The sequence below is a fragment of the Rhipicephalus microplus genome, chromosome 10, assembly GCF_043290135.1.
Source record: "Rhipicephalus microplus isolate Deutch F79 chromosome 10, USDA_Rmic, whole genome shotgun sequence".
NCBI classification, from domain to species: Eukaryota; Metazoa; Arthropoda; class Arachnida; order Ixodida; family Ixodidae; genus Rhipicephalus; species Rhipicephalus microplus.
Window position 1 is genome coordinate 811547 of NC_134709.1, and position 19624 is coordinate 831170.

General features: G+C 49.5%; 1 protein-coding gene across 2 annotated transcripts in view; it reads right to left on the reverse strand.

Moving 5' to 3' along the window:
• LOC119181126 (latrophilin Cirl) overlaps window positions 1-19624 on the reverse strand; it is a 251259-nt gene that overhangs the window by 190175 nt on the left and 41460 nt on the right. For both annotated transcript variants that reach the window (XM_037432309.2, XM_075874840.1), the window contains exon 2: window positions 57-152. In XM_037432309.2, coding sequence (XP_037288206.2) covers window positions 57-144 — 88 coding nt within the window. In that variant the 5' untranslated portion in view covers window positions 145-152. The remainder of the gene's footprint in view (window positions 1-56; window positions 153-19624) is intronic.

Here is a 19624-nt window from a genome sequence, read left to right on the forward strand (position 1 = left end):
CCTGGTGATGAAAAATAAAGGACCTACTGTAAAAATTATTGGGTGACACCACTCACCTCCTCTCCGGCGGGACGCAGAGGCGATCACGCAGAGGTGCAGCAGGAGCAGCTGCAGGGCCCCCCTGCACAGCCGCTGCCTCACCATCGGCCCTCCTGCATGCAGCAGAGTGCATACGAAATGGTTTGAGAACGTAACTGAAGATGATTATCGTCCCTCCTAAGTTGCTCATAGAGTCTTTCTCCAGACAACTAAAACTATAAGTATGCGAACACGGGTTTCACCGTCTTAGGTATACGCAAGCACGTTGCTATATTGCATTGCTCTTAACAATGCATTGTAATAAGTGCATTCCTTCGTTCTGAACAAGGGCGACCAAACGTCTCATCTACTGTTTTCTGTTGTGAATGTGAGAAGTAGTTATTGAAGCGTTATATTTCTCCCCAACAGCCCCGCCGCGGTGGCTAAGGTGCTGACCCGCAGGTCGCGGGACCATCTCGGCTGCGGCGGCTGCATTTTCGATAGAGGCGAAAATGCTGTAGGTCCGTGTGCTCAGATTTGGGTGCACAATAAAGAACCCCAGGTGATCAAAATTTCTGGAGCCCTCCACTACAGCGTCTCCTATAATCATATGGTGGTTTTGGGATGTTAAAGCACACATATCATCATTTCCCCCAAATATTTTGTTTCACTTATAAGGGCGCTTCAAACTTTGGGCACCCAAGCAAAACTGTGTCGCACTAAATAACTTACATTTTATTACTGCTTTGAGCATTTACGATGACACCATTTCCGTCCTTAAACTCAAAGCGCTCCAATTTTGTGAGATTGTTTTCTTTTAACTTTTTTCCTCTTGGTGAAAAATTGCAATATGGTGCATGTTTACTGTTTCTTTTAAATAAAAATGTTTTTCTGTGAGTAATGTATTTACATTTTCTGTTGTATAGGTTACTATATTATATGATTAAACTACTTTAGGAGTAAATGAAGCACAAATATTACCAGAATATTGTGACAAATTTGGGAAAATTAGCACTTTGACTCATATAGCGGCTTGACTTTTAGCCCAAGTAAAAATATGACTTATAAACTGTTGCATAGTAAGGTTTCTCAGAAAACATGCATAAAGTTTCACAAGATAAGTTATAGTTTTAAGGGAGAAAAAATTTCATCTGAACAATCATAAAAAGCTTGCGTTTGCCTCACCTTCACTGCGTAGCGCGTGAGCGCTACGTTTCAGCGGGGCCCTTTTGGCAGCGAATAATGCATGTGATACATCTGCTTGTGAGTAACACTGCTCCATAGAATGTCAAAAGGGTACAATGGTGCGAGTTTTATTGAACGGTATCGTCTTCTTTGAACCATAAAAGGGCAGGTTGCTTCAACCACTTCTTAGTTGTCCCAAAGGGCAGAACTATAATGCAGTCAATTGCCTGCAAGGCAGTATTATGGCAGTGTGTTCGGCTTCTGATAAATAATATAGATGCTGATCGTTATAATATATGACATGAGTATAGTAAAGTTGGCCTAAGCTGTTTTTATAATATTTCAGATATAGGCCGATGGTGTAACGTTAACACATCAGGTATCATTTGGAGTAAACAATACCTCACTGCACGTAGTCAGAGCGTTAATATTAACAACGCAAGTTCTCACGAGATTCGAGTGACTGGAGTTGTGCAAGGGTCTGTTTAGGACCCGTTATTGTTTCGATTTTTTAAATGATACTAGCGATGGTCTCTCATGTACTGTGCGATTAATCGCAGACGACTGCGTGTTGTACAGAATAATCCGTGATCCACGCGATTCTGTTTTGTCACAAGGCGATTTAGACAAATGATATTAATGGTGCAACATTTGGATCATGCACATTCATTTCGACAAGACTGTAAGGATGTCATTTACACGGAAGCAGATACCTGACGAGTTTTATTATAACTGAAGTGGTAACCCCATATTATTAGGTAGAAAATTTAAGCATTTCGGAATATTCTTAACGGAAACTTTATCATGGTATTGTCATATTCGATATGTAACTGCTAAAGCTTGCAAAGTATTCGGCTTTCTACAAAGAAACGCAAAACACTACCGACGGAGACAGAACAACTACTGTATGTAACGAATGTCCGGGCTACCTTACAATATGCTTGTACAGTGTAGGACCCGTGGTTAAAAAAAAAGACATGTTACTAGAAAAGGTACAAAACTTAGTGGTACGGTTTGTTCTCGATAATTATAGTTGGCAGTTTAACATACCCCTTGCAAAGGAGAGTTTAGAGTGAGAGACGCTGCATAAACGAAAGAAAAATTTAAGATTAAGAATGTTGCATAACACATTTCCTGCAAGAAGAGATGTATAGACACTACATCTCTTCCCACATCGATAATAAGAGAATACAAGTGCAGAGCCGAGTCATTCAGAAAAAAAAGGCAGATCCTACGTACAGTGGAAATAGATGATATGCAAAGCACGAGTGAGGAAGGTTAATATGTCACTCCAAAATTGGCACAACACTACGAGGCCGACGGATGTAGTGCACGGTAAACACAATTAGAAATGTTATGCGCACTCCCGTATATAGTTAAGCTGCAAGTATGTTGTTTATAGTCGTGTAACGACGACACCACTGACGTTTTCAATATCAGCACCAGCAATGGCAGGCATGCAAATTATGTCGTACATGACTTCCATGTCGTGATGGTCATGTTTGCACTTGGCATTTGTGTTCGTCGTCCATGTAGCATGTAGTCATGTTTTACATGACACGCCTATCATGATTATTATGTTTAGACGTGTCATTTACTTTCGTCATCTATTCACATCACATAATACCACATTTGGTATATGCAAAGCTAGTGAAACGGCCAACAGCGCGCTATAATTGTAGCTTGTAGTCATCTTTTACATGACACGCATTTCATGATTATCATGTTTGGACGTGTCATTTACCTTCCTCGTCCACTGGCGTCATGAAATACCAAATTTGGTATATGTCAACCTAGCAGAACAGCCGCGAGAGCATCATGAGCGTTGTATGTAGTCATGTTTTACATGACACGCATGTCAAGATTATCATGCTTAAACCAGTCCTATACCTTCGTCATTTATTCACGTCTCGTAATACCAAACTTTGTATATGTGAAACTAACGAAACGACCACAAGCGCACCATGAGCGTGGCGAGTAGTCATGACTTGCATGACAGGCACGCCATGATTTCCACGTCAGGGCCTGTCACTTCACCATGCAGTTACGCCCTACCGCACCAGTTTCGCAATATGTCATGTGGACGAAACCACCGCAAGAGCTGCAAGGCCATGACATGTAAATCATGACATTCATGACATACATGTAATGGCTTTCATGTAATGACTAATCATTTATGCTCGTTATACAGTAATGCGATGCCATACCAATTTTGGTAGAGGTCTCATCAAGGAAACAGCCAGGAGAGCTAAAAGTCATAGGCGGCTACACACACACACACACAGACAGACAGACAGACAGACAGACAGACAGACAGACAGACAGACAGACAGACAGACAGACAGACAGACAGACAGACAGACAGACATATAGATAGATAGATAGATAGATAGATAGATAGATAGATAGATAGATAGATAGATAGATAGATAGATAGATAGATAGATAGATAGATAGATAGACATGCATATAGCTTTATTATGTGATTCTTAAATGTAAAGATGTTAAAGGTAAGCCCCGTAACTGTCTCTCAGGGGGGGGCACCTCAACAGTAGCTCACGAGGAATGGGTGTAAGGAGGGATTAAAAGAATAGGACTAGAGGTATAAAGATAAAGAGAGGGGGAAGGAGAAAGTGTGGCGCAGGGACAGCGACATCCAGAAGTAAGAGGAAAATAGGAAAGATGGACACTGTCGCAGAAGTCCGAGGACGGGGCACCACTCAGCGAGAGCTCTTGTCGACGTAAGGAAATGGCGTAGGGGGAGCCAGTCGGCGAGAGCTGCGCTGTCGTCGGCGATCGCGGGGGCAAAACCGGTCGGCACGAAATCCAGAGAGCGAGACGTACGTACGTACATACATACATACATACATACATACATACGTATGCATGCATGCATGCATACATACATACATACATACATACATACATACATACATACATACATACATACATACATACTGTAATGAGCGAGACAGAGAACAAGAGAAAACACCCGATGCTTGGCCAGCTGTTCTTATTCTGACTTCTTCTTCTTCCTCTACCTTCTCTTAGCTGCCCACGCGCCCCAGCCCCAGCGTCTTTCTTCGTCTTGACACTCGGCCATGACTGCGCGCGCGCGGAGCTGGCGACAAAGTTTCTGCTGGGTGGGCTTGGCTGCATCGTGGTGGTCGTCCCGAACCACAATGCAACATGGAGTGACGGTCTGGGGGAAGCGTCTCTGGTGGACAACACTGGCTAACCTCGAGCCGGTCGGTCAACGCCACGGTGCACCTCTGCTTGAAGCTCTGTCAGTGTGTACTCAGGTGGGCGGAGATGGCTTTGTCGCTGCCGTTGAACTCGTCAATGGTACAACGTTTCCTGACAACTCGTAGAATACCGCTCAGGCGGACGGCCCTGACTGTTCCAGCAAGGTCGCAGAGTAACCTGGAAATGCTGGTGTTTGTCCCACCGCTGTTTGTGGACTGAACTGCTGCGGGACGCTCTGTGAGGCAACCGTGTTGACGTTTGTGCCATTTCTCAAAATGAATTGCGACGCAGCTCATGGTTGGGCATCAATACCACAGCAGAACTCTCTGAAGTTGTCCGGCTGGTGGCTTCTGGCGAACTGTCGCGTGCAGACTTGGTGTCCTGGGAGGGAACAGCACGAGGGCTGGTCCTCGACAAGTTCTCAATGGCAGTGGCCTCAGCCTGGCTAGGTGTCTGGCTTTTCTCAAAGGAAACATCCCTTGGGAGCCAAGTGTCTGCACGGCTGAGCGTATGTGCGTCTTCGAAAATGAATGTATGAGTAGTCTGCAAACATGGCTGTGTCAGGTTACGGCTGATCTTGTTCGCATCCTCAGAAAGGCCTGCTTTGTGAAGCGGTAAGGAGTGCATTTTGTTTCCGACGATCACGGTCTGGTGGGGTAGATGTGAGCGCCTCCATGTCCTCGAACGACAACGAGCGCGAGGACAGTATCTCCTGAGGAAGGTCTGGTGGTGGTATTCCCAGGTCTAATACCGATGCAGAGTTCACGACCTGCAAAGGAGGACTGTGGTCACTTTGGTCAGGGTCAGCAGCAGTAACCTCCTCGATATACTGCATTTATCGAGAGGCGTCTTTTTGCAAGGCGGAAATGCTCTCATATTCAGTTACTGAATTTATATGGAGTTACTGAATACATGTAAAGCGTGCAGACCCGCTTCTGTCTGGTCAAGGATGAGCATGGTGAAATCCACAGGCACGTGCGTTTGATGACGCAGTAGAATGTCCTGTAAGATGGAGGCTGGCGCCTCAGCGTCTACCGAATGGTCTGACGACTCTGGATGGCGTTCGTTGGGGCCTGTCAGAGGGCGTTTTGCAAAACTTGCCGTGAGAGACCTACCGGACACAGGCGCACCATCGGGCCACAGCTCCATGACAGCAGAAATGCCTGTGCAAGGCAGCGCTACACGATCGTGATTGTTCCCTACATCTTGGTCACCAAGAAATGACAGAATGGTAGGGGCTCGAACCGCATCCTCTAGGTCGGGCTTTTCCCGAGTTCCGTCTTGAGAGAAGATCGAGTTGCATGGACAGGTGGCACAGGGAATCGGGCCGAAAGCAGCTATGAGCTTGAAGCTCTACTCCGCCCATGACTGCTGCTTCCAACCTTCATACCGGTGACACGCCGCTGCACCTTCCCGAAGATGGTCTATAGCCACACACCATTTCTGATTTTCTGTCCAGGCCTCGCACACTGCTATCGCGTTGACGGTTGCCAGCCAGCTGTCGGCGTCGTTCCGGACCCCGTGGAATCCCGGTAGTTCGCAGACGGCTGGTGATTGTGAGATGGCAGGTGGCAACGCAGAGATCCCCGACGCGAAGCAGTCGAGCTGGTGCGAGAGCTCGATCAGGGAAGACCGAAGCTCCCTGCGTTGCTCCGGTGTGCTTGCCTCAAGGTCGTATGAGGCAGCTACATCCAACACTGCGTTAATGTCACGCAATGCTGGCAACATTGTAGGAGCTTGCTCTGCGATCAACGCTGTCAGTTCGTTAGTGTCGGCGCGGAGCAGTGCGATGGTACGCCGCAGCTCCACGGAACTGTCGCACGAGGCTTCTGAACCGCTTTGGTTCGCGTGCGTGAAGTACGTGGGTAGTACTCACGGTGGTGACACGCACGTCCAAGGAAGCATGAACAGCGTTCCTTGGCAGCTCATGTGTTGGAAGAGTTCCGGACAGGAAATGCAGGCCGTGGGAAGCTTGAACAGCATTCCCAAAGGACAGGAACCCTTGCGTATTACGGCCGCGAAGTGGTAGCATAGCGTCCATTGGGTGATGCCCTGGTACCACACAGGAGGTACTGGTACCACGAAGACACGTACCGGTGGCTTCCCGCAGAGGGTTCACTTGTCGGCTTGTGCTGACGGCCGCCGAGGATGCCTTGACGCTGTCCCCGAACGGTGGTGGCAGTGGCGGCAGGTGAACAGCCGCCGAAAGGCCTTGACGCCGTCCTCAAGCGGCGCTTATCGCGGCTGTCCTGGATGACGAAGCCGGGACGTAAGACTTCTTCTTCGTCGGCTGCGCCATTGTAATGAGCGAGACAGAGAACAAGAGACAACACCCGATGCTGGGCCAGCTGTTCTTGATGATGATGATGATTCCACACACATGGCTCGTACCCACTCAGGGGGATCGGCCAAGAATCGATGACTTAATTAAATAAGATTTTTTTTCCAATATCGAAACCACCCACCAGAAAAAAGAAAGAAAAAAGAAAAGACACCATAGGCAGAATGAAAGGAGTGCAATAGTTGCTTGTCACTCGTTCAGATAAGACAATTATTCATTACCTTGATTAAGAATCAGCATGGTTAAACAATGCTCTTGTGTTCGTCGGAATTTTTTTTGCACGAATAATAATCACGCAATTAAAAGCTTAATTCTTTTACTTGCAAACTGCGTAAAAAACGTTCTCGTGGCTGAAGCCCAGATCGTAAGCACCGAAGGAAAGTATGTTTTCTATAGTGAAATTCAGCCCCAGGCTAGCGAATGGGAGGACTAAGAATGTTTTTTTGAGCAATTTCTATCGGCGACATGATAAAAAATAGTGCTCTATTGTTTCCAATTCTGAACAAAAGTTGCATTGTGGTGATATCGCCAGACCAGCCCTATGAGAATAGAAATTTAACGGGGGGACACGACATCGAAATCTGGTTATTATGGTTTCCAGCTGTCTTGCAGGACACCAATCAATTTTCCATGGAAATCTTAAGTGAGTAAATTCTGGTGTTGACAATATTGCTTCCATAGCGTCTGCACTGAGCGCAAGCTTTCTGTATCTTGTCGCAGTTATAGTGGCCACTTCGGGAAGGATTGACAGTACTGGCCCTTCCAATGCTGCTCGTGCTAGAGAGTCGGCGATTTCATTTACTTCTAAGCCGCAATGACCGGGTACCCATACTAATTTCAGTAGCTGCAGCTGAGAAGGAGCATAAGGAGCGTCTTTAAAGCCATCGATTTTGTTGACGCTGTTCTTATTCTGACTTCTTCTTCTTCCTCTACCTTCTCTTAGCTGCCCACGCGCCCCAGCCCCAGCGTCTTCTTTCGTCTTGACAATACATACATACATACATACATACATACCTACATACATACATACATACATACATACATACGTACGTACGTACATACATACATACATACATACATACATACATACGTATAGATACGAACCGTGTTGCCGAAGTTCGCTAAGAAATGCTTCATACTTAATACATTTTTCCACGCACAGTTTCAGAAAGAAATCACCTAACCAATGATGTTGCAACCACGAACTCCAACGCTGCCTTCTAAGCCATGTTATTATGATGTGTGTCTATGTTGTTTTTAGGACTAGTGAGTTGGTGTCCACGCTTGTATATTTTACCTGATACCTGCAAATATGTCTCTACCGGTCATGTACTGTGGAACCTCCCCACTGCAATGCTTTACGGCACTGAGGGTACTGGGATATATAGATAAATAAATAAACGTGTGATCACTTACCAATGCTTCTAGACGAAGGCCAGACTCTGGCCGAAACTGTCGAAATAAACGCTTCCGTTGTTACCACTCTCACGGAGGATCTACTTGACTATTTGCAACGCTACGGTTACTTAGTGGTGCGATCAATACTTGCAAGTTGGTCAGTCACCCACACAAAAAGATTCGTCGGGGCATGCCATACATACCCCTCATGAGCACTCTACGGTATCAACGTATAAGTGTTTAAATAATTTATGCGGTTTTACGCCCCGAAACCCCGATTTGATTACAAGAGACGCCGTAGTGAAGGACTCTCCGACCACCACGGGTCTCCAGCATTTTGCCCCATCTGCACCGTGCACGTGTGTCTTTGCGTATATCGCTCGCAAAAGAAAGGTAAAGCCACACTATTCCGAAGAAATATGAGCGTTTCACCTAAGCTCGCCGTAATGCAGTACCGAGCGAACATGGAGCGCGTTGTTTGTGACTGATTTTCGTGGGGAACGCACAAGTTGTGCACGCTCCAAGGAAGGGCCTTAATCCAGACGCTCGACGTAACTACAGCTGCGTCCCCTTTAATTAAACTTTTCCAGGTATATTACAACAAGATTAGGGAGTCCTTTCACGGCCTTCCCGTCTCGCCAATAAGCGAGTCCCCGGCATCAGTCCTTAAAACAGTTTGCCGCCGCCGCGAGGATGAATCGATCCCGCAGTTGCGTGCAACAGCAGTTGCAGCAGCAGCACGCCACTACCACTCCTCCTCTGTTAACTTACTTCACTGCTGCACACAAAAATCCACCGAGCCGGGCATGGTGTATATTGCTGCACTCAATTACGCAAGCCCGCCTCTTCTGGTCGTCAGGAGACGCCTTTACACGAGTGGCTTCGCTGCACCCAACTTTCCGCCGCGGACGCCACCAGAGGGGAGCGCAAACACGCGGTGCCGACGAATGTGTTTTCTTTTTAGCTGCTCCCCGCGTAATCCGTCGGGCTTAGCAGCGGGGCACACGCGCCAGTGACGACGAAGGGGAGCCCAGAACTCATGCGAGAAATAATCATTGGCGCCGCGCGCTCTCATTTCATATTGTTGGGAACAAACTTTTTATAGGAGCTTTTCACAAAGGCTTGTCCACGGTTGTCGAATCCAAGCAGCGGTGGAGAAAGCACGCGAGATGCTATGCCGACTCGCGTGAAACACGCAGCGCCGCATACGACATTGCCGAGGAACCCGTGTCAGCGTATATAGGATATCGAGAACGCCCGCCAGGGTGACCGACTGCTGACCCGCAGGATCGAATCCTGGCCACGACGGCCGCATTTTCGGCGGAGGCGAAAACGATCGTGGTCTATGTGCTTCAATTCAGGTGCTCCACGCCTTTTCAAATCGATCACCGGTGATCGACGCTTTGGATAGTCGATTTTGGCATGTTGAATTATTTTCTTGTACACCCAGCACTTTCTAGTAATTAGTTCAGCCACTTAACTCTGAGAATTAATTTCAATTCGCCCGTCTTGGCAACATAGTGATTGTTAACAGACCTTAGCGCGGGCCAATGCGCCCGCCTTGGGAAAAAGCACTTGGCTGGAAAACTTGACCAAAGTGCGTGCCCCCGTGGTTATTATACAGCAACATCAAAGTTCTATAATCAAAAGAACCTTTGCAAGTCAAACATCAATTCAAGGTGTCAGCTTCGCCATATGATATTGTTGAGCAGTAATGATTGCCAAAAATTTATGCCAGCTATTCAACAGAGAGCTCGGGGAAAATTTATTCTACACAAAATATTTCCGAATGTCCACTGCATGTGTAAAGTGTGGAGGTGTCCTTCTCAGCCAATTTCCAGGAGCTTTGGTTTCGCTTGAGTCATTACATCTTACACAGGGCCGCATCCAGTGTCACAAGTCCTGCACCGCTCAAAACACGCACCGTTCGGAACTGTCTTGAAACCACATCTGAATTGAGCTTACGAGGATGACAGTACCTCAGCTTCAACGATGCTTTGCGTCCGCATCACACATCCACAGCCGTTCACGGCCTCAAGTTGTGCGTAGCTGCTCACCTTTGTGCACATTCTTATAGCTATACTTTGGTTACGTGTGAGGTCCACACACCGCTGGGGCGCGGTGTACCGGCTGCAGAGCTTCTCGTCACCACAAGAAGGTCACCGGAGCACATCTCGGCCTTCGCTGCGGAGCAGTGCGAAACATTTTAGGAACGCGTGTCATATTAGTCTTTAATACGATGCGCAAAATGCAAATAAATGTGCTTTGATGCATATACGGTCAAATATCAACCAATTCAGAGTGAGCGGGCTCATGGGAAGAAGTGACGCTATACGAAATAGCGAAGTTAATTGTACATCTGATTTATTGGGGAGTTATTCACATCAAGGCATCCATCTATAATAGAGCACCTGCAGGCTCTTGCCAGAAAGGAATTGCTGAGAAAAGTGCACTGGTGCCTCGCTAAAAACCAAGCCCTGCTTCCCCACAAGGCACAAGCAATGAAGCAGCATTTCGGTTCCGATTTTATTTCTCTATGCGAATAGAGGCATTTTGTACAACATTTATTATTTATAATGCTGTTACTGGGTCATTTATCTTGAAAATGTATATTCTGAATGTTCTTTGTTGTGAATATGTTTGAACAGATAGTGTTTTTTTTTTGCACGTTTCACCAGTTGGCAACCAGAAATTACACACTTTTACATTTGATTTAAAAGATTTCTACAAGATATATTTTTTGGAAAGAGCATTTAGTTGTGCATATGCTGCAATGCGTGCCGGGTATTCTTTTAAAACTGGCGAACACGTTCTTTCCGAGACATTAAAAATGACCATTTTCACAAGTCCCCACGACCAACTTCGTGCCGCCCAGATGGCCTGGCCGTCGCTTTGCGCGGTCCCGTGATGGGAGAGCCCCGCATCATCGCCTCCTCAGGACCAAATTAAGTTATTCAGTCAGTCAGCTTCGCGCGGTAACGAAAGAGCTAAATTACAATGCAACGTGCATGGTAGAAATATCCGCTATACAGCGCCTCTCATAATCATATAGTGGTCTTGGAAGGTCAAATCCCAGCAATTACAATTACGTAGTAAGAAATCGACAGCACTTGGATTAATAACAGAGGGCTGAGCTACTTCCGGTACGTATTCCTTCTAAATGAGGAAGTCCTTGGTTGTTGCGTTGTCTCTTCTAGAATGGCCTTGGAGGTTCCTATTTCTTCGGAAATTAAGATGAGCCCTTAGGAGGAATGCAGCAAAGTTACAGGCGAATAACATCCTCCGTGTAGCGGCGATGGAAAGACAAAAAACGCCAGGCTTGTGCGGAAGGCGCAGCACAGCTAGAAGAGCGCCCTTTCCGAGCCTTTTCTCGTTGGGTAACTGCACACTTGCTTGAGGCCATTAATAATGAAAATTTTCGGCATTCGCCTTGCTATTTTTCTTCTGAAAAGCGAGGTATCCGCTAAACACTTGCGAGAAATTTTGTGCCAATTGTTCATGCAGTGGCTGACGACATTGAGGAATTACGCCTGAAGTGGGTATGCACCGCAGCGGCAAGCCATAGTTTCGGTTGTAACAGGCGTGCTCATTTGGTTACGTTAGCCGATCCGTGTTATTAAGGTTTACGATTAATAAGGTTGTGTCCTCCTGTCAGCGGCACTCGAGTTCGCACAGCTGAATTCTCCGGCAGCGTCTCATTCTCCGGCAGCGCCTCCTCTTCCGGCAGCGTCTCCGTGCTTGCTCGGGAAACGCCGCACTGCGTTAACGTGGACTCCGAGCCCTGAGCGCGTCCACTCGGCGCGGTTGCCCATTGGTTCAACGAACATTCAAAAAACAAAAAGTGAGCCTTCGAGCGGGCACCGCATAGCAACGCTTCGCCAGAGAGGAGAACGAGCCGAGATTCGAGCCGGGACCGCAGAGCGACGCACCGCAGAGCGAGCCGAGACGCGAGTGGCGTCGGACGTATCCGATCGAGCTCCTGCACCGAGTCCAGTTTCCTTATACATGTAACCACTGACGATTCACCTGTAACATAGCACAATACAGTTTTTCTTAAAATTTGAACCTTGCCTTGACTACATTCATTCGGACATCGCTGACATGGCGCAGCCGACAGGATGTGAATCGACCGAGCTGCATGCGGAGGAGGAAACAACGCCACGAGAAGGAGCGATGCCGCGCCGTACATCGTCTCGGGACTCCGAAACGACCATCGTCGAAAGCGTGTTCACGACCCTCGACCACAGCACGATGGCCAATGCAACGAAAAAGCAACTCGTCGACGAGCTGAGAGCACAAGGTCTACGGTGCTCCGGACGAAAGGACGAGCTCATCGCAAGAATCATCCGCGACAACATCCCTCGCCAAGCCCTAAAACCGACGGACTCGTCAATGAAGGACCAGGCTGCCTACGACGACGACAGGCGGCGCACCTGGAGACACTGTCCGCCGACAACGCGAGGCTTTGCGCTGAACTGAGCAGCCTGCGAGCCCAGCTTAACCGTGCGACCACGAGTGAACGTGAGACATAGCACGAAGCCCATCAGAACGCTTCACTGCCAACGGAATGGGTGACGACACCAACCCTCGGGCTGCACCATTCCGTCTCTGCTGACATAACGATGTCCTCGGGTTCGACGCGGCCACCGTCACTGAACGACGGCACCAACCAAGACGCGGCACGCCCCGCCGCGCCGACCATTTCAACGAACGAGGGAAAACCTTCCATGGCCCAGATCCTCGCCGCGCTCGTGAACACACAAGCCCTGCTCGCCAACGCGCTGTCGAGAGGTCCACCGACGACGAGCCCGATCCAGATTCATTCCACAAGCGACACGTCATCCTCAATCCCCTTGTTCGATGGGACGCCGCAACAAAGTGCTCACGAATGGATTACGCAAGTGGAGAGAATCGCAGCGCTCGCCCACTGGACGCCATCGCTGACGTTGGTGACAGCAGCAAGCCGCTTGACGGGATCTGCCAAGGATTGGCACAGCGCCTACGGCTCACAGTATGACACCTGGGAGCAATGGAAGGAAGCGCTCATTCTCCGATTCAAACGAAAGCTCACAATGCAGGAATTCCTCGAACTGCAGACGAAGCGACGCCTTCAGAGCCACGAGACCATCGTCGAGTACATGTACTCGAAGAACGCCATTCTGAACAAGGCGCCGTACCGTTTAGCAGAGGAAGAACGAATTTCCCTCATTCTCAGCGGCATGGAGGACGACACATGGGCCAACCCACTCGCAGCGCAGCTGTGTGGCACAGTAACCGAACTCATTGACAGAGCGGCTTTGCTCGACGCGAGGCGTCGCACGACCATGTGTGCCGAGAACGACAAGAAACCGTCATCGTCTACAGCGAGCCGTGGTCAGGGTTCGGACCAGCGGGTGCCAGCCAGCAGCTCTGCCAACTTGCCGAAGGCCAACCCGCGCACCGATTTCTCGGGAGCTCCACACCCGCGGCCCATCTCTGCTCGTTCGTGCTTCAACTGCGGCGACATCGGTCACCTGTCCCGTGATTGTAGAAAGCCGAAAACGCCAGCAACGATCAGAGCGGAGGAGAAACGAGCGAAGAGGGACAATAGCAGCCACGAAACAGGGACTACGTCACCTAGGCAAGCGAGCTGTTTTTTTGCATTCGACGGGCGGCACATTACCAATAGTGTCCGGTACTGCTAACAACCGACCCGTCCGCGTGTGCATTGACAGTGGCGCCAACTTATCCATCATGAGTGCCAATGCCTTGACGGACGACATTCCCACGCACGCATGGGTATCGCGCGAGAACATTGAAGTTCTCAACCGCAGCATATGCCCAACTCTCGCTGCAACGCTTGATTTGACACTGGGCACCACGAATGTGCGACTCGAGGACGTCGTGGTAACGGAACTGCCCAGCGGCATCGACCTGATTCTGGGATCAGACTGGCGACGAGTCGCGAACGTCGACGTAACGTTTCACACGTCAAATGATGTGACTATCGTTCCAGTCGAGCCCACCGGAAAATTTTCATCGTCCGAAGTGCCACCCCCGAAACAAGGCACCCCACACCGCACCGGGGAAACGCTTATTGCGACGTTCTGCCGGCAATCGGACGAGAGTGCTTCCAAAGACGAAGGGTATGTGCGCCTCAACACGAAATGTCCCGCACCCGACGAAGACTTCACAAGTCTAGTCGAAGACGCCACACGGAAGATAACGAAGGATGCCACCGAGGCAGAGAGGGAACAACTTCACGCAATTCTGTTAAGGCATCACCAAGCGTTCACTTCCAAAGGCGACACTTTGGGCGTGTGTCCTCACACCGAGCACAGCATCGAACTCAGAGACAATATACCAGTGTCATCGAGGCCGTACAGGTGCTCACCGGCTGATCGCAAGTTCATCCGAGAACAGGTGAATGACTACCTCTCCAAGGGCATCATAAGGCCGAGCGAAAGCGAGTACGGTGCTCCAACGATAGTCGTCGACCAACCGCACCACCCGACGACTCCACGAAGAATGGTACACGACTATCGCAAGCCCAACGAGAAAACCATCAACCCTTCTTATCCAATGCCCGTCATGGAAGACGTTATTGGCGATGTCATGCGCGACGGATCGGCTTACGTCACTGTGTTGGACGAGAAGACGGCATTTCTGACTATGCGAATGAAGCCGGACGACGTACACAAGACCGCATTCGTCACTCCTGACGGAAAGTACGAATACCTTCGAATGGCCTTTGGGTTTTGCAAGGCCCCTCAGACCATGCAAAGAGTCATGCGTCGCACGTTCGATGGCTTGCCTAGGACAGCCTAGGCTTGCCTGGGACATGGACGATGTCGGGCAGGGAGCCACAACAGTGAGGGAGGCTTTGGATTTGCTGAACGAAACACTCAGGAGAGTCGTGATCAACAGCTTGAAGATGGATCTCCGGAAATGCCAGTTGATTCAAGACAAAGTATTTTTCCTGGGTTACGTGATCTTCGCCGAAGGACGAACACTGGACGAATCCAGAGTTGCCGCTGTCGAGAAGTTCGAGCCGCATCGCAACGCAAAAAAGCTGTACTCCTTCCTGAAGTTCGCTAACCACTACCGAAAATTCATACCGGAGTTTGCAAAGGTCACGCACAAGCTACGGCACCTTCTGGCGAAGGACGTTCCTTTCGTATGGACTGACGCTCATGAAGCAACCGTCAACGCCATAAAACACGCCTTGAAGAACCCACCGATTTTGGCGAGCTTCCGCCCAGACTGCCCGACTAACGTTCACGTCGACGCTTCGCAAACCGGGCTGGGTGCGGTGCTTTCTCAAACTCAAGACGGAAAGGAGCGAATCACAGAGTACGCAAGCAGATCACTAAACGAGCACGATCGTGGTCTACACTCTAATATGCTCGAGTGCATGGCGCTCCACTGGGCGATCACTGAGAAGTTTTCGGTCTACCTGAGAGGAGGCCCTCGTTTTACAGTGTTCACGGACAACTTCAGCTTGTCATACCTCGTCCAGAAGGGAGCCAGCAACCGCAGATTTGCGAGGTGGACGCTCGACTTAGCAGAGTACACCTTCGACGTCAAGCACAAGCCAGGACGCCAGAACTCCGCTGCTGACGCACTCTCGAGGCAGTCGGAATCTGGAGAGGCTTTCGACCAGGGCGTTTCGACCCGAGACCTCCACTGCTACGCAGTAGTGGTCGGCAAACACAGTCGCCTACGCGAGTTTCAGGAGAGGGATACTGACTGCAAAAGATTTCGGGAGGAGGCCAAGCACAAATCTTCAGACTACGAGATCGAAAACGACACACTGGTGAAGAAATCTCTCGAGGGAGGACGGGTCCGTCGGAGGGTGATCATTCCCGCTGCCCTCCGAAGCAGTGTGATGATCGTTTTCCACGACAACAACGGCCACCTAGGCGTCGAGAAGACAAGAGACCTGATCCAGCGAAGGTACTGGTGGCCATCGATGAGAAAGGACATACGCGAGTATGTTGACTCCTGCCACACGTGCCAGACTATCAACGCCCGCACGACACGGAGTGAAGGTTGCCTCATCCCACGCGATATTCCTACTGAGCCAAATGCGGTGATATCCCTGGATCACATGGGTCCGCTAAACGAGAAGAAAGACCACATCCTCGTGTGTATCGACCACGCCACGAGATACATGGACGCCCTGACCGTACCGAGCACTTCGTCGACGCACTACCTTGACTTCACGACAAACCGGTGGATTCCGCGATTTGGAGTTCCCAGCGTCATTATTACGGACCAAGCCAAGGGATTCGTGAACAAGAAAACCAACCAATTCCATCGCAGACTGGGAATTGCTCATCAGAACTCCCCACCGTACTGGCCACAATCAAACGGACTGTTCGAGCGAATGGTAGGAACATTGAAACAGGTGCTACGCAAAATGCTAAACAACAAGGATAAATGGCAGAAGGAACTACCCCGAGCAACGCTAGCAATCAACGCCACGAAGCATCGTCGCAGTGACCACAGCCCATTTCGACTCATGCACGGCTACGACCCAAAACTGCCAGGAGAGCTCAACCTCGCCTCAGTTGAGGGAGACATTGACGAGTCTCATAGACTACACGACTTGGCAAGGGGACGTGCGGAGACAAGAGAGAGGCTACTGCAGAGTCAGCGCAAAACAACGGTCCGATACGACAAGAAGTGGCGAACTCCGAGGTTCATAACGGGGGACCTCGTCCTGCTTGAGTTGAGCGCTCGAGGCACATTAGACCCTCGCTATGAAGGTCCGTTCGAGATAACGGCCCTCGTCGGAGGAAACAGGGCCGAGATCCAAAGAGTACCCCACACACCGGGCATGCTCAACCAAAAAATCGTCAACGTGGAGCAGCTTCGTAGATATAAGGAGCCGCTCCTAGAAGTTACGGAACCATCGCCATCTAACGACACGCACGCCTGAGGACAGGCGCAATTTTCGGGAGGGCCGTGTCAGCGGCACTCGAGTTCGCACAGCTGAATTCTCCGGCAGCGTCTCATTCTCCGGCAGCGCCTCCTCTTCCGACAGCGTCTCCGTGCTTGCTCGGGAAACGCTGCACTGCGTTAACGTGGACTCCGAGCCCTGAGCGCGTCCACTCGGCGCGGTTGCCCATCGGTTCAACGAACAGTCAAAAAACAAAAAGTGAGCCTTCGAGCGGGGACTGCATAGCAACGCTTCGCCAGAGAGGAGAACGAGCCGAGATTCGAGCCGGGACCGCAGAGCGATGCACCGCAGAGCGAGCCGAGACGCGAGTGGCGTCGGACGTATCCGATCGAGCTCCTGCACCGAGTCCAGTTTCCTTATACATGTAACCACTGCCGATTCACCTGTAACATAGCACAATACAGTTTTTCTTAAAATTTGAACCTTGCCTTGACTACATTCATTCGGACATCGCTGACACTCCCGAACACTCGCAAAGCAGATATATGCATGCACACTATGCACGCTACAAATGCACGAACATGATTAACATACGCACAAACATACCCACACGCATTTGTGTGCGTGTACTGTATCAGTGTTGTACCGAACGGTATTTCAAGAAACGCGGTTCCAGCAACTAATTCCCGTCCAAGACAGACCATTAATTCAGTGTGCAAATTCTGTCTCCAGACGGCCCCTTTATTTCATATGGTCTGGGAGTGCCGAAATAATCCCACTATATCGGCCAATCATAATCCTACAATAGTTGAGTGGGAGGCAACCCTGTGCAACTCTGACCCAGTGCAGCAACAGGCCCTGGTCGACCAAGCCCGGACAGCGGCAAAAGCCAATGGTCTGCCGGACTAGGAGGTCCAAATACCTAACTATTCGAAATAATAATTTACTCTCGCCGCTCTTCAGCGTACCAGACACCCTGGCACACTTGCTCCTGGAACGCCAGTGCCATGCAAACCACGACGTGCAACTGGAGCGGGACCAAGCCCCAAAAATAAACGACGACCACCTAATGGAGACGTGCGAGGTCAAGCTCGTCCTCGAGGACCTGAAAGACCAGCGACAACTCGTCGCCAGGGCCAAGAAAGCAGTAGAACCCAGAGGGTTCCTGGACATCGGACCTCGCTCGGAACACTGTTCTCTAAATAAACGTTTACTTCTCTCTCTCTACTTTTGGAAGGAACGCCACCGTTCCATTCGGCATCGGTGGGTTACATCTACGACGGAACGGCAGGGAGAATGGCGTCCTTTTTTTAAACGTTCCGCGGCATTCACTTGACATGCACGCTTGCAGCACATCGTGCAGGCCAACCACGTTAGACACGTGACAATCCTGTTGTTCACTTCAGGGTCATGCGCGGAAGTTGATTTTGTACAGCAGGTTTGCTGTCTGTCGTAGAAAGGAAGGCCGGGAGATTAACCACATATTGGTATCCGGTTTGCTACCCAGCACTGGGTGTGGGAAAATAGGGGCAAAAAAGAGAAGTTGAAAAGAGAGAGAGAGAAAAAAACCACAGGAAATGCGTTCTGGCTACAACCCTTCAGAAAGGCTGGTCGATCACAAAAAGCACAGAAGCGCTTTCAGGGCTTTCTTTTGTGATGTTGCATCATGGCGATATTGTAAATTTCTTTCCTCCGACAGAGGTTGATTATCCAATCTTCTTAGTTTCTGGCGAAGGCGTAGTCGTCGTCTACTATACTCTAGGCAGTCACGAAGGATATGTCGGATGGTTTCTTCGTTGCCACAGTGGTCACAGGCTGCGGTGTCGGCCATCCCAATGCGGAAGGCGTAGGCGTTGGTAAACGCAACGCCCGACCACAGCCTACATAAAAGGGTCTCGTCTGCTCGGCGAAGCCGCGACAGGACTTCAAGACTTAACGTAGCGTCAAGCGAGTACAGTCGCACATGCTTGAGGTGCGGCTGATTCCACTAACACGTGGTTTGCTGGCGAGCAAGACAGCGGAGCTTTCATGCAGCGTATGTCCTAGAAAGTGGTAGTAGCAGTTCATGGTCTTCTGCATAGGCTGAGCGGGCAGCTTGATCGGCCGATAATTCCGCAGTGACTAGTAACCACTGAAATGCAATGTGGTGCCCTTTCTTAGTTAGGAGGTGTATAACCTCTGTTATCAGTAGTACCAGCTGCTCGTGCGGTGCGCGGCGCACGGCTGATAGTAGAGACCGCAGTGCAGATACCATTTGTGGCAGACTTTCCGTTTGCTTGTATATATATGAATGAAAATATATATGAATGCAAAGCTTATATTTACTGAAAGAGGCCAAATGAGATCGCAAATTTACAAGAAAATCGGGCCCAGAATCAGGCGGTCTGTACACAGCGATAACAATGATTACTTTGTTTCCGAACGAAATCCTTAAACAAAGGCTTTCAGTATCTGGGGATTGCGCTAGAAGGGATGACTAGAAAGAAACACCCCCCTTGAATTCTCTTATTTTACTTGTGACCAACCGCTTAAGCAAGTAGATGAACACAAAT